At 41.3% G+C, this 14,897-nt stretch overlaps 1 protein-coding gene across 3 annotated transcripts in view; it reads left to right on the forward strand.

Moving 5' to 3' along the window:
• magixb (MAGI family member, X-linked b) overlaps nt 1-14,897 on the forward strand; it is a 47,570-nt gene that overhangs the window by 3,952 nt on the left and 28,721 nt on the right. For all 3 annotated transcript variants that reach the window (XM_005731634.2, XM_005731633.2, XM_005731635.1), the window contains exons 2-3: nt 9,390-9,679; nt 11,465-11,581. In XM_005731634.2, coding sequence (XP_005731691.1) covers nt 9,400-9,679; nt 11,465-11,581 — 397 coding nt within the window. In that variant the 5' untranslated portion in view covers nt 9,390-9,399. The remainder of the gene's footprint in view (nt 1-9,389; nt 9,680-11,464; nt 11,582-14,897) is intronic.

Below are 14,897 nucleotides of genomic sequence, written 5' to 3' on the forward strand. Positions count from 1 at the left end.
ACTTCTACCACATCAAAAGGAGCTAGTTGAGGTGGTCCAGCCATCTGGCTAAGATGCCTCCTTGACTTCCCTAGGTAAGGCATTAAAGGAACAAGGTGACAGGGCAGACTCAGGACGTGCTGGACAGATTACACCTCCTGGTTGGTTTGGGAATGCCTTGCGTCCCCCTACAAGAGCTAAAGGAGATGGCCAGGGAGAGGGAGATCTAGGGATCTCTGCTAAAACTGCTGCCCCTATGGATGGAATGAATGAATTATTTTACAACAAAAATTAAACTCCAATCAAAATGTCAATTAAACAACAAATAGCTTTTTTGGTGGGCTCAACAGACCAAACTCTTTTCATTTAGAACATAAATGATTAGGTGAGTAATCAATAAGTCAATCAGGAGAAAGGTAATCAGAAACTATGCAGAGTAGGGTCACTCAGTCAAGGAAAACCTTGAACTCCTGACCCACAGTGAGAGGATCTGGCTCTGTTATGCAATGGGATGTATAATAATACTTGGATGGTTTGGGTTCACACGTACCTCTAGTGGGAGGGCCAGTACAAATCAATATATATCCATAAAAAGGCACAAGGGGTCACTGAGGGACATAATGATTATGCAAATGATGTGGATCAATCAATGCTATGGCCTTCGCTGTCACCAGATCTTAATCCGAGTGAACACCTGTGGAAAATTTTGAACTGATGTGTCCCTCCGTCACCACCATCAAAACACCAATGAGGAAATATTTTTTGGAAGAATGATTCACAAATACTTTCATTTACATCTCCTGAAGAATCAGTCGAGGGAGTTCTGAAGCTGTTCTGGTGCTGCTTGGAGGCCAAATACCTCATACCTCACACATTATATTGGGTTTTATTTGTCACCCTTTTGTATAGAGTAGTAATGCATAGCTACAAATGTTACACGTCCTCCTTTAACATGTCAGTGCTACTGTTTTGACTCCAGAATCCACCTGTAGCAAAGAGTCTTACTTCATTTGTTCTTTTCCTCACTCATCCACTCCTCACCTCCCTTACCTCACTTCCTGTCCTGGTTTCCTCACTACTGATTGGCTCCCGTGTTCCTTTGTTGCTCAACTGAATTCACCTGCTCACATTATATAAGGTCTTTACTCACTCTTTTCACTCCCATATGTGACGGCAGCTTAGGTGAGTTAATTTTGTTCTTCTTCTGAGTAGAATGTGTATATTTTTAAGTCTGTCATTTAGTGTAACCTTATTTTATCTCGTCAGAACGAATCAGTCAATGTGTCTCAATCACTCGTTTAGTTAAAATACTTTAGATATAAAGTAAAATAAATCTAAAACACATGGACAATCATGGCTGTGTTCTTTGCATTCTGATAACCGTTTCCTTTTAACCTGCTAATTAACTCTCTAACCTGTAGTCTCCAGGATGAGGAATGCTGGCAACGTTCCTCAGAGATTTTGGCTCTTATTGACATGATAGCATCACACAGTTGCCAGCTGCACATCCATGATTGTACTGTAATCTCCCGTTTCACCACATCCCAAAGGTGGTCTATTGGATTGAGATCTGGTGACTGTGGATGCCATTTGAGTAAAGGGGACTCATTGTCATGTTCAAGAAATCAGTTTTAGATCATCTGAGATTTGTGACACGTGACTTGTTATCCTACTGGACACAGCTGTCAGAAGGCACTTTCTCCATAAAGGGATGAACATGTCCAGTATTAGTACTCAGGTGGGCTGTGGCATTTAAATGTTGCTCAACTGGTACTAAGGGCCCAGAGTGTGCCAAAAAATAATCTCCTACAATATTCTACAACCAAAATCCTGAAAAACTGATAGAAATCAGGATGCTTTTATGCTATTTATAACAAATATTTACCCCATCATCTGAATGTCACACCATAAAGTGAGGCTCATCAGATCTGGCAACATTTGCCCAATCACAATTTTCTGTGAGCCCATATGAACTGTAGTCTTAGTTTCCACCTCATAGCTCGCAGGAGTTGCACCTGATGTGGTCTAGTGCCCCTTTAGCCCATCTGCTTCACAGTTTGACGTGTGTTCAGCGATGTCTTCTGCATACCTTGGTTTTACTGAGTGGTTACTGTTGCCTATCAGCTTGAGGCAGTCTGGCCATTGTCCTCTAACCTCTGACATAAACAAGGCATTTTCACCCACAGAACTGCTGCTTACTGGATATTTCCTCTTTTTTAAAAATCCCAGAAATTGATGTGTGGAAAAAATCCCAGTAGATCCGCAATTGCTGAAATACCTAGAACAGCCCCTCTGGCAACGACCACACCACTTTTAAGTCCTTTAAATCTTCCTCACTCTGATGCTCAGTTTGAACTTCATAACATTATTAGGTCTGCCTAAGTGCACTCAGTTGATGCCTTGTTATTAGCTAATTCATTCATTTGATACTACAAGTATACCTAATAAAGTGGCAGTGAGTGTATTATGAAGTGCTGAGCTTGGAGCTTTGATGTTGAACACTAACTAGAGCTGCCATCTGACTGAAATGTCTTTTGGTTTAGGCCTTTTAAAGACATCATGCTGGGCCTTTGTTGTTGTTTTTACATTTCACAGATTTAGAAGTTGATGCAATATTTGGAAAAATAAGCAGGAGATTAAATGATTATGAAAATAATTAATGTAACACTTCATGCAATTTAAAGTCATGAGAAATAAATTAGCAGGAAATCCTAACATTTATGAAACAAGGATCAAAAATTATTTGACTTTGTTCCTTTTTCATCTGTTTACCGTACCTTCTCTGGATGATCTAATCAGCAATAGTAAAAACACTGTTTCTGCTTCAGTGTCACGCAGTGTCATGAATGTCAGTGGACATTTATTATAGCCGTTTCAAAGGTTTGATGTGGAGCAATAGTGTTGTTGGTCAGTAATTATTATGTAATGCACAGTCATGCTGACTGGCTTATGCAGCGTTGTATAAAAACAAACAAACCCTCTCTTATTGTTTTGTTGTTTTGTTCTGTTTATTCATTGCCAGCATTTGCAGAGAGACCAACAAATGGAGCGCTCAGGCATGCTGGTCACATTCTAGCTGACAAAACACAAAGTCAGTTCATCAATATCCACCAGAATTTACATTTAGGAAAGACAACTGTTCGTCGCCTTGCATTTCAGCGAGCATGCATGAAATACAAAATAAGCTTACATAAATTCAAAGAGCATCGTAGCTGAGCTAATTGCCCAGGCTAATTTCATTACCGGAGGCTCCATTTAGAGCTGCAACAAAATGTGGACAGCAGAGCAAGCGTGACTCCACCAAGTCAAAGCAACCAAGAAGCTTTTATGAGCACATACTAGTTCTGCTGCTTCGTGAAGCAGCAGGACAACAATTAATGACGTGAAGATTTAAAATGAGATGATTAAACTGGGGAGAGCGGCGTTTGATTAGAGCAACAACTCAGAGGCAAAACGCTGATTGCGTTAAAAGTTTCTCATCTTTGGAAGAAGTTGAACAAACTCTGCTTTTGTCAAAGCTGATTATGTCAGAGAGTGATCTACAAGCTGAGAGACGGCTTTGATGGGGATGAGGGCCGGCATCTAGATAGACATCAGGAACATGTGGAGAATCACGAGAGCTGACAGTCGCTGCTTTCCCCATAAAGCTGGACCTCTATTATCGATACAGGCAGACTTTGAGAATAGGTGTTAAGGTGCCAAAACGAAGGTTAAATTCATTGCTAACAGCTGTATGGTCAATAAAACTGTTTTAAGTGCTGCTTTGAATGGAAGTCTGTGCACCCTGGCTTCGCCCTGCTGGATAAATCTGTCACGACAAGATGTTCTTGTTTTGCTGGCCTCACCAGAGACACTTTTTACCGAGCAATTCAATTATTCACCCGTCTTAACTGATGTGTTTTGCTTACACCTGTGGGGGGGGGGTTTTCTTCTTGAAGGTCTTTCAAGACATCGTCCGGTCCAATGTCAAGTGCTATTCCCTCTTGTCCTTGCTTCGTTGCTTCAAGTTGACTTTGAATTATTGAGCTCCGTGGCAAAACTCATCTCTGTAACTTTAATAAATTAACACCCTCGAGATCCAACCTGAAATAACCGCTAAGTTAATTTGTCGTGTAATAAAAATATTCTGATCATGACTATGAACTGCCAGGGGTAAAATGGCCTTTTAGACTAATCACTGTAAAGGATTTTGTTACCTATAAATGCAGCTTTTTGCACTGCTGTTTCAGAAGGTGTTATTATATTGTGTTGAGGCTTAAAGTGCACTTTCGCTTTCTTTTATTGGAAAAATAACTATTGTGGTTAATTAGCTAAGAACGACAAATGTTCTGTGGATAATGAGTGCTCATGTAGTTCACAGCAAAAAGACACTTTCATACAGAAATATGTGAGGCACAGCTGTTTGTGTTATACACTGACTCGTAGCCTCTAGCACATGCACTGTAGTTTCTGAATAAACAGATATGATGAGGAAAAAAATGGGCACTAAGAATAGACTAAATCAAGGAGTTGTGTGTTTTGCCCCTGACAGATCACTGTGGGGGTTGAAATTACACTGAAAGGCAGAGGTTGCAAACTATAGAGATCCTCACTGGTGCAGAGGAAGTCAGTGAAACAGGATATGTATTGGTCAGCTCTTTTCTGACCTAAAGGTCAGGAATCTCTATAGAGCATTCTTTTTATAGGCTTAGATATCCGTGACCCTGCATATTGTTCAGTCTATGTAATTCATGCTCTCAGAATTACTTATAGCAGTGCTAGTGGGGCAATTACTTTGGTCCATATTAAGCTCATAACTGTGTAATGAATTGCTATTAAATTATGTACAGGCAATTACAGCCCCCAGTGGATGAATCCTACTGTCTTCCATGTCACTACTTGATGTGTTTCATAGTGGAAAGATACTATATTGACAAAAGCATTGGACCACACCTCTTTATCTTTTAATTCAGGTGTTTTTAGTTCCATTGTATAAAAATAAAATGTATAAAATCAAGTATAAATCAAAATCAAACACCTAGCTATGCAGTCTGCCTTCACAAAATTTTGTCACTGATTATTTTAAAGAATGTCGCCGCTGCAACCAATTTGTGAAATTTCTTTCCTCATAGATAGTCAATGAGTTACTAAGTGGTGTTATTGCAAAGTCGAAGCGTGAGTCTTGAAGTTGCAGAGCCTTGACGTCATAGAATTCCAAACTTCTTCTGACATTAACATCAGCACAAAAACTGCGCACTGGGTGCTTCATAACATAGGTTTCCATGTTCAAGCAGCTCCAGTAGGTGTAACGTGAAGGTAATTGGTTCCTGTTTCCTTATAGTGTACCTCTTGATTGATTTGGCATTAAGTACACAGATTTATGTTTCCACAGGATCAGCTTCATTAGTCTTACAACTTTAGTGATACATGTCTGACATGCCTGTGCAGGTTCTCAGTCATCCAGCTCATGGTAGTCTAAGGAGCTTGGAAAGAAAACGGCTGGACTTCTTTAAGTTTCGTTCAAGCAACTTAATGAAGTCCAGTCACTCTCTTTCCAAGCTCCTTAGACTTTAGTGATTCACTTTTTATTTGTCGACATCTTAAAACTAATATTTAATAATGTAATATTTCAATTAGTCCTGTGTTTATGGTTTGGGCCCAAATCCTTGCAAAACTGCTGGGATCCCTTTTACTGCTCTTTATTTGATAAGATGGTTGATAAGATCAAGAACAAGGTAGAAACTACAGCTGTTATCTCTCAGCATGTTGCCATGCTTATTGGGAACATGTGGCTGACTTTAGCTTAAAACACAGTCACATTGCTTCTAGCATAGCTGCATATTTTTAGGTTTGCTTTGAATCAGCATGAGAGGATGATTAAGAGCTCATCATTTTCATCTCATAATCAGTTCAAGCAGTCACGTTTTGCGATTTTGATCAAAGGAAATTTCATACAACACAAAATCGAATTAGTATTTCAGAAAATTCATTCATGTTTTCATACAATAGGCTAAAGGCAATATCACCTTTTGGGTTGTGTTCTCCTTTTGAAGCCTATTTTGTAGCATTATGGCCATTGCCATCTTGGATTTTTGGAACCAAAAATAAATATATGTGAATCAGAAAGTGGAATGCTAAGTTACTGGTTAATGTTTGGCAACTGCTATCTGTTAATTAATGCTAAACAACATACATGTAAACTGATAGAATTTAACACACTAAAACTGAAGAAACAGCTTCCTGAATGTTGCTGAGGTGGCACTGCAGACTATTTAAAACATGGACGAAGTTGCATTGATAACATCTATTGGTTTGTAAAGTCCTATTTTGCCACCGCATGCTCATGTATTAGCCATTTGCCAATTAAATCCATCAAAATGAGCATCATAGCGCACTATGACAAACTCATTAGGAAAGTGCTTACTGAGCTGAGGGCAATTTTCCATAGGAGTCTATGCATGCAGACTTCTTTGTGCAACTAGTGGTCATCAGAGATAATCCAGGCTTCCACACAGGCTTCACATTTAGGCCCAGAAGCTATATTGATTTTTCATATACAGTCTTTGGGAGACCATTATTGCACTGCTATCCTAGTTAACATCCAGCTCTGGCTTTAAACCTTATCACTTAACATAGTTAGTAGTGATTAAAAAAGGGGAAAGAAATCAGTCATTACAGTTGACATAAAGGTGGAAAATTAGCAATGGAGACTAAATGAAATTTCTGCTCTGTAGTTTATTTTAACATGGAAGTCCATGTAGATTGGTTCTTGCTTCCTCTTTCAGTTTTTAAAAACTTGCCATTCAAGGAATTGCAATTCATGCCACTCCTGTATTTGCTTAATTTTCAGCTATGTGGAGTAACTGATTTATACAGATATGGTCCGATACAGGTAAGATCATCATATTCAAAATTATATTAAATGCAAACGAATGATTTCTTAGTAATCTATTAAATCTAACATGATAAGATCACTGCGTAGAGTCAGTAGCCCTTGCTCCTCCCCAGCCTTGATGACAATGTGTTTTTAATGAACATGGTAAGATGAGCGTGCAGGGCCAGTTTGTAGTGTCAACACCAACAGCAGGGAGAGAGAGAGAGTGTCAGAGTGTGTGTCTGCAGCAGGACGAGTCAGGCTTCAACAACCTGACAGGCTGTGGCTCATTAAACCCCCATCAGACGCAGGAGGTCAAGACAACAACTACATCTCAGGCAACACACGTTAGGCAGAAACACAATGCGACTGTGTAGTTCCAACAGAATACTGCTTTATACCTATGAGTGGTTTTATTTTAAGCTTTTTAATCTTTACTGTTGAGACGTTCCCAGAAATCTTTAGATAAATCATGAAAAGACCAACGGCTTATAGACTTATTATTCAGGGACGATGCAGATGTTGTGTACAATATGATTAAATGGAAAAAGTTGCTTTTGTTTGTATTCTGGCCTCACGCCACCCTTAATGCACGTTGTATTGCTGTGTTTTCTGTGTGGGCGGATGGCTGGCTGACTTCGGAGAAGCAGGTCGACAGTGTAGCTGCAGAAGGTTTCACAGTGGGGTAGAGAGAGGGACTGGGGGCACTGTTTGGCAAGACTGAAGCGATAAGCATAATTTCAGGCTGAAATATGCCGGCGTAAACAACGCTACTTGTTTGATTGTGTTTAATTCAAGTGTGCTTGAACAACAGTGACAGGCTGTTGTTCTAGAAAGAAATGTGTGTTTTGGGGTTCAACTATTTCTCTAGTTTTGACTCATGTCGCCTGAGCTGAAGTCCTGCAAGGTCAAATAAGTGAGTCCTACGCCAACCCTCAGGCAGGGTGGCGCCTCTCGATCTCCATCTGACCTCTGCTTTTCCCTTTTTCTCTCCTCTCCTGTTACTCACTGAGTGCACTGCAAAAACACAAACAACCCATCTGTATTTCTGGGTTTCATGGTTCTGTTTTTTATAATTCAATCTTATAAAAACACACACACACACACACACACCAGGGACCTCCCTTCTTTAACTGAGCAGCAGCAGAGGATGGAAGAGGATCTCTGTCAGATCTGCAAGTCGATTTGCCAGTCAGCTGGAAAGGATTAGAAATATCCTGTCCTTCTCTCACTCTTTGAAGCAGACTTATTAGGTCTGTTGGGTCAGAGGACCCTAGGGCCTCCCTACTAGCTCTGGGTCTGGTGCTGTGCATGTTAACCCTGCCTAGCCAGGGGTCACCACAGCCTTTTAAGAGGATTGCATCTTGGTGAAGTGAAGTGTAATGGCTTATTTCCTGGCCACACTGGAAGGGGAAATCAGTAGTATCCATTTGGGATATTGTATTTAAGCAAAATTGACTTAGTGGAGGTGTTCCAAAGTAAGTAAGAAATATGCTTAATTGTGTTTGATGAGAAGATTGATATCACCATCATGTTGCTATGGTAATTATGAAGCCTGAGCCGGGGGGTAGGTAGCTTAACTTAGCATAAAGACTGGAAACTGAGGGCAAAAGCCCGCCAAACGCTGCCCAAAGGAAATTAAATCTGCCTGCCTGACTTCTAAAGCTTTTAGTCCACACATTGTGTTTGTCTTTTTGATTGTGATATAGTGCCTTGTGTGGCTCCGTCTTACCGTGTGTTAAGGTGACAATGCTGCTCTGATAATGTCAGAGGAACATTGTCTGTTCTCTGGCAGTGCAGCTGTCACATCAGGGACGACTCAAACAAATCTTCACCGTGCCAGCTACATCCTCCTGCACCCTCCCACCCCACCCCAACACACAGCTGCTCTCCAGGAAATGTGTTTTAACAAAAAAACAACAACCCAAAACTGTATTTCAGTACAGCTTTGCCTTATTATTTCCCTTCTTTACCGTAAGCAGCTGCCATTAGTGGACAAAACATCACCCTAGCAGAGCGTAGGAGAATCTATCCATGGGAAAATAAATGGCGTGGTTATTGATGATCTAGAAAACGTATGGATAAAGACAAGTATGTGAAAATGGATTCTCATACCTCCATCAAACTCACACTCGATTTTCCCATGTGACTGTGGCTATGCACTCATGGCCGTGCTGCTTGTTTACACATAAATAAAACGTCAGCCAAGAGCACAGTGAGCATGAGGGAAAGTTTCTCTCAGTCTTTTGGCTGGACAGTCATTTGGCTGTTGTGTTGTTGTATGTTTGCATAAAACAGACACATTTTCCATGTTGTCTTGTTCTTGACATTTAAGCTGCCATCCTAACCTGTGACGCTAGAATTATTCATGACTCTCTGATGCGAAACGCAGCAACTCCACAGGCAGTGGGCATCTGCAAACTGACAAAGGTTAAATAACATGAAGTCACAGGTTCTTTCTCTTCCTTGTTATGTAACCGACACTTTTCCCCCTCCTTTTTTTATTGCCTGACGCCTTCTGCTCGCTCTCTAAACACCCGTTTCCTTTTCTCAACAGTTCATTTGCCATGTCTAAGTCGGCGGTGAAGAAGCTGCACTGGCGTTCAAAGGTGCTAGACAGCTTTGTACCTCTGCAAGGTTCGTCGGGAGAGCTGGGGATCGCCATCGGTGGAGGAGCAGATTATGGAGAGTTTCCCTTTGTCACGTCAGCCCCGGGTGGTGGCCTCACTGTGGGTGACATCATCCTAGAGATTGGGGGAACACCAGTTTTAGGGATGACATTAGGAGATGTCCGTGGTATCCTCAACTCTTGCCCCCATCCTATCCGCATCAAAACTGTGTCACCAGGTATGACTCAGCACCCAAAACAGCCAACACATTAGTCTGCAACTCATTTAAATAGATGAGCAAATTATGGGCACAAAGGCGATGAAATGTGTGAACACAGGTCTGCTTTGTTTCAGGTAAGGCCCTTCACATATCTTAATTCTTAATCTGAAATTCCCACACTCTTACTGTAGACAGTTTACAGTGACTTATCACTGTTTATCTTGCACGCCATTGCACTTGTTTCATCTGTCTACACCCAAACAATCTGCTACACTTGCTTCCAAGCTGTCATCCATGATATTCCTGCACAATAACAGCCTCCCTCCCCCGAGCTCTCACACTCCAAATCGTCGGTCTGTAGTGTTCTGCTCTGCTGATTTGTGCTTGTCAATTATGTCGGGAGGACTGGTTAACATGTGGGTAGGAGTTCAAAATTTTGATGACGCATGACAAGAGTGTGGCAATCGAGTTGCCTGTCACTCGTAGTGGGGCCTTGATGTTTAGAACAGGGGGCTGGGGGAACGGATGTCTTTGTCGGCTGCGGACAGAACGATATGTCACCAAAGTGTCACCTGACTGCACCTCCCGATGGCCTTGCTCGCTAGATTGATGGCCGATTTGGCCACAGGGGCGTAAATGGGGACCTTTGCTCCTGGTCGCTCTGCTACCGGTAGATCCATTATCATTTCTGAAGTCTGCCTGGTCCTCTCTGTGCAGCTTGACTGCATGTGGTGTGGACAGTGATGGATGATCTGATGCTTTGGGTTTCTGTACCACACCTCCTCTGCTACTCCTACTACTACAACTCCCTCTGCTCCTGCTTCGGAATACTGACATCAGGCTACAGTCCCGAGAGGAAGCAAGCATTAATGCTGCAGAGAGAAAAAAAAGAGCAGTGATGCCACACAAATCAAAAATACCCAACTTTAAAATTTCATTCTCTGGTTTTGATTACAGCAAAGCTCCAGAAAATCTTCTTTGCATTGCTGTTATTCCTGGCTTCAGACATATGCTTAAACATTGTCAGTTCATTCAGTTCAGATTTGAATTTTGCTCTTCAGCAGACTAGAAAATAGCAGCTGTTTCGTAACATCACGAACAAAGCCGCCATTTCTCCCAAAGGGCGGCAGGCTAGATTCATCTCCCTTTACAGACAGCAGCCATATGTGACCAGTCATATGTACATGCTGCCTCCACTAATAAAGTTATATCACTGATCCTTTTTTTTTTAAATAGCCCTCTGTAAATTCTGCCTGCTCCTGGGCAGAACCACTGTAACAGCCAGTATGGATAGGGGGTGACAGGAGTGTGGATGGCTCGGCGACAGCCTTCAGGGGAGGCACTGACAGAATGGTCGTCTGTCAGAGTGACAAACAGGAGACACGCTCAGTCCATCCATAACAGCACGCGGCCTGCCATCAAAGGCCGTAAAGCACGCGAGACGATATTAAGAGATCAGAGAGGAAACAAAGCCCCGCTGTGTTGAGCGGCTCTGCCTCCTCTGGTGACAGCCTCTACCGTTGTGTCTGGAACAATTAACCTCAGTAGGCTGTTGTAGGTATATGCACGAGGAACTTGGACAGGCACGTTTAATTCTCAGGAGCTACTATGAAGTGATATAGAGACATCAGCAGGCTGTAAAGTACTGGTGTTAAATCCAGCTTGTCAGGAGTAAAAGTTAGCGCTTTAGATAAATTTAAGCATGCATCATCCGACTGTTTATGCTTACTGAGCTGATTTATTTCCTTATCTCTTTCCTTCCTCATCTCTATGCCAAACTTGTTTTATGTGCCCTTCTCTCAGGCCCCACATTGTGTAAGGACCTCAGGTTGTATCTGAGTAAGTGCTTCACACCCGGATCAGTGGACAGCCAACTTCAGCAGGTCATCAGAGAGAACCTCTACCTTCGTGCTGTACCTTGTAAGTCCTCTCCTGGGTTTCACTTCTTATCTTTATATCCAGTATTCCTGTATTTATCTTGCCTTTGTATATCTTATCTTGTCTACTGCAGTTTCATCCTGATGCTACCATGTGGCATGCCCTAATAGCAAATGTATTGTCTCCAGGTGTAATTCAGTTCATTTCAATGAAATTGTACTGAATTGAATGAAAATACTGATTTATAAGGGCATGTCTCTTTTATTAGTTGGTAATATTTTGTTTTTACACCAGTCTCATTTTTCCTGCCATGTAAACACGATGGTGTTAATTAGCATTTGAGCCGGCAGAATTGTTTTGATCACTTTCTTGTGTCAGTGTATATTTGTATGGAGTTATTTTTTTATGAAATATTAAACATTGGCATATGAGAAATACGTATATTTTAAATCAGCTTTTAGTAAAGCTGACTGAACTGTAACAGCAACCATTTGTATTGTCACAACACTGAGCCTTTTCCTGAGTGGTAGTCTCATATTTACAATCCACATCCATAAGCTGTTTGACCGTTTGTTTAGTGGGATATCTAATTCTATTCATGCTTAACAAGTTTTTTCTTTTGTCCTGGTGTTTGCATCATGTCCTGAAAATCAAGCCTGTGGTCTGCAAACGCCGTTTCATTTTGATGCCTATGACTAAAATCAAGCACAATGGCAGCCAAAGGCAGCTAGTTGTAGTGCATCTGTTGCTATCTTAATCCTCTGTAATATGACGTCACTGGAAACAGCCAGAGGATATAACAGCTGAGTAGAGTTTTATCAGAGAAGCTTTGTGTTTTGTTGTATTTTCCTGGCTTTCTTTAATAATATCTTTTGTTGTTGTTGTTGTTGTTGTTGCTGGGGGGCTTTTTTTTCCCTTATTTTCTTCAGGTGGTAGTGTTAAATATACAACCCACCTCGTGTGTCAGTATTGTTAACCTTGTCGTGGCAGTGTGGAGTTTTGTTGCTAATCTCTCCTTTAGTCCATGAAGTAGGTCATGTGGGACAATCTGCCCCCGCACCACATGACGCACTCGCTGACAGAACAAGGAGCGGTTGAGAAGTGTGTAAAAGAGTTTAAACTGCATCTCTCAGTATACCGCATGCTTATTGTCATTACAGTGTAATTGCGATTTTAGCCACACTCCCTCATTACTTAGCCATGCATCTACACAAGCAGCTGCTCAGGGACTGAATCGCCCAAATTAACATTAAGTCTTTCAGTTGTTTTGTAATAAGAATGGTATCAATAAGGGGGGGATCTTTATATACACAATAAATGGTTGTTAAATGATTTCACACGTTAGTTTGAGAAAACAGAGGATTCATATATGTATACCTATACATCCATATTGATTAGATATTGATTTATCACTTGAAACAGTGCAGAGGATCCAAACTTGGCAAACTACCTCCCATCCCTAGGTGCTTTATTTTAGTAAGAGTGACAATAAAGCAGACTCAGCCCCTGCAAGTGCAATCCCCTGACCTGCTGAAGATGACACCACAAAGATGCTGTTCATCTCCGAACCGATCACATTTCAAATTTGATCACTTGTAGATACGTAGAAGCTGAATTTTCTTCCTTTTTGTTGTTTTTGTACAAGTAGGCAGCTGTGTTTAACAGGAACTTAAAGCTGAAGAGTTTTCATCAGTGGCTCATTGTGGCCCCCTTCAGGATCATGTGCGTGCTCCTACTGCTCCCTCCAACACCTCCTTGAATTACCTAATACAATGAGTAATTAGCCTCAGTTCAGGTTTTAAAAACGTGTTTGCCGTAGGGAAGCAAAGATGGTACGAGAAGACCTCAGTTTTGATTCGCTTTTTTATGTGTAGATAGTTCTTCCCTGGAAACTGTGCTCAGTACCAATGAGCTATTTCAGTCCTTAAACCCTTTTGATGAGACAATGTTCTCTGATATTCAAGCTGGCACTGATGTAAGAAATAACATTACAAAGGCTCAGTCAAGAGGACAGTGCATAAAAATGGAAATGAATTGCAGAACTAAGTAAATGCAGGCTACTGTATCAATAATTCTGAGGTGGAATTAAATTAAAAGCAAATGTCTATCAGTGCCAAAGTGGAGGAGGGGACGGCTGCGGTCTAATAGCCCTGTGTGTGCAGAGAGGATGATCGCTGTGTAGCTTTGGAGAACAGGTACATGCTCAATAAACAATCCTGCACCCTGTGTTCTGTTCTTTTATACAGATTGTTCTTTTTTGTCTTTTCATTCCCGTTATTTTGTTCTGTATTCAAGCTTTGCAGAATTTACATGACCCTCTTCAACTTTCCCATCCATAGTTCTATAATCGCATTTGCACATGTGCCCTTGGATGATTCAGAACCAATGTCACGGTATCAAGGCTGGCTGTTTCTCTTTCTCCTCCATAAAAGACTTTTATAATTGTCTTCTGAGTGAGTCGGAGATAAGAAACATCATCATTTAGTTATTCTAATATGCTTGCTCCAGCATGTCACCCAGACTCTCTGTGCCCTTTTCAACTGCAGGATTTATTGTTGGCTATTTGTGTGCAGTGATCTTGACAGACAGCTCTCTCTGGGTGTTGATACAGAGTTCTGTGTAATTACCTCTTCAATCCCTCCCTCGCCCCGTCCCCCGAGGATCAGAGCGCCGCTTATACGGGGACAGGCGGGAAAGAAGATGTCAATAATCCATCCTGTCTCCCCGCTGACATGTCATATATGTCTCCGAGGAGGGTGCATAGATAATGAATCTGTGACTCTCACCATATCAGCTGGAGTGATGCTGTGTGTCCTGAGGGGAGGAGAAGAATCATAGACATGTCAGATGCCATCATGAGATTTGCAATCAAATCTTTAATTAGTAAAAGAAACTGCTATTTTTTTTTTTTTTTTTAAAGAAAAGCATCTAAGAATAGGGTTGTTGTTTTTTTTTTCTGTTGCCATTTTTGGAAACCGGAGGTGCAAGACCCACCCTGATCTGATACAGATAATGCATCACATCAGCCCTTCTCATCTACTTTAAACGTGGTCAACAGTTTCCTAATAAGCTGGGACTGGAGCGTCAGACATCACTGGAGAAAATGTCCATCTCAAGCCATCCTAGACAGTAAGCCACATACTGGAAAACTCAACATGTGGAAGTATAACACAAAAAAAGAGGTTAGCCCAACAGGCATGAAACCAAACCGATAAAAAAGTGCATAAGTGATTTGAGCAAATACTGTTCATTAAAGGGGACCTATTGTGCCAATTTCCAACTCCATCTTGTAATTTTTGCACTACATGACAGTAGCTTTGCATGGCTCACAGTTTGAAATAATCCTTATATTTATCTT

This window comes from Pundamilia nyererei, unplaced genomic scaffold, assembly GCF_000239375.1.
Source record: "Pundamilia nyererei isolate P.nyererei 1_Seehausen unplaced genomic scaffold, PunNye1.0 scaffold00044, whole genome shotgun sequence".
In the NCBI taxonomy this organism is placed as follows: Eukaryota; Metazoa; Chordata; class Actinopteri; order Cichliformes; family Cichlidae; genus Pundamilia; species Pundamilia nyererei.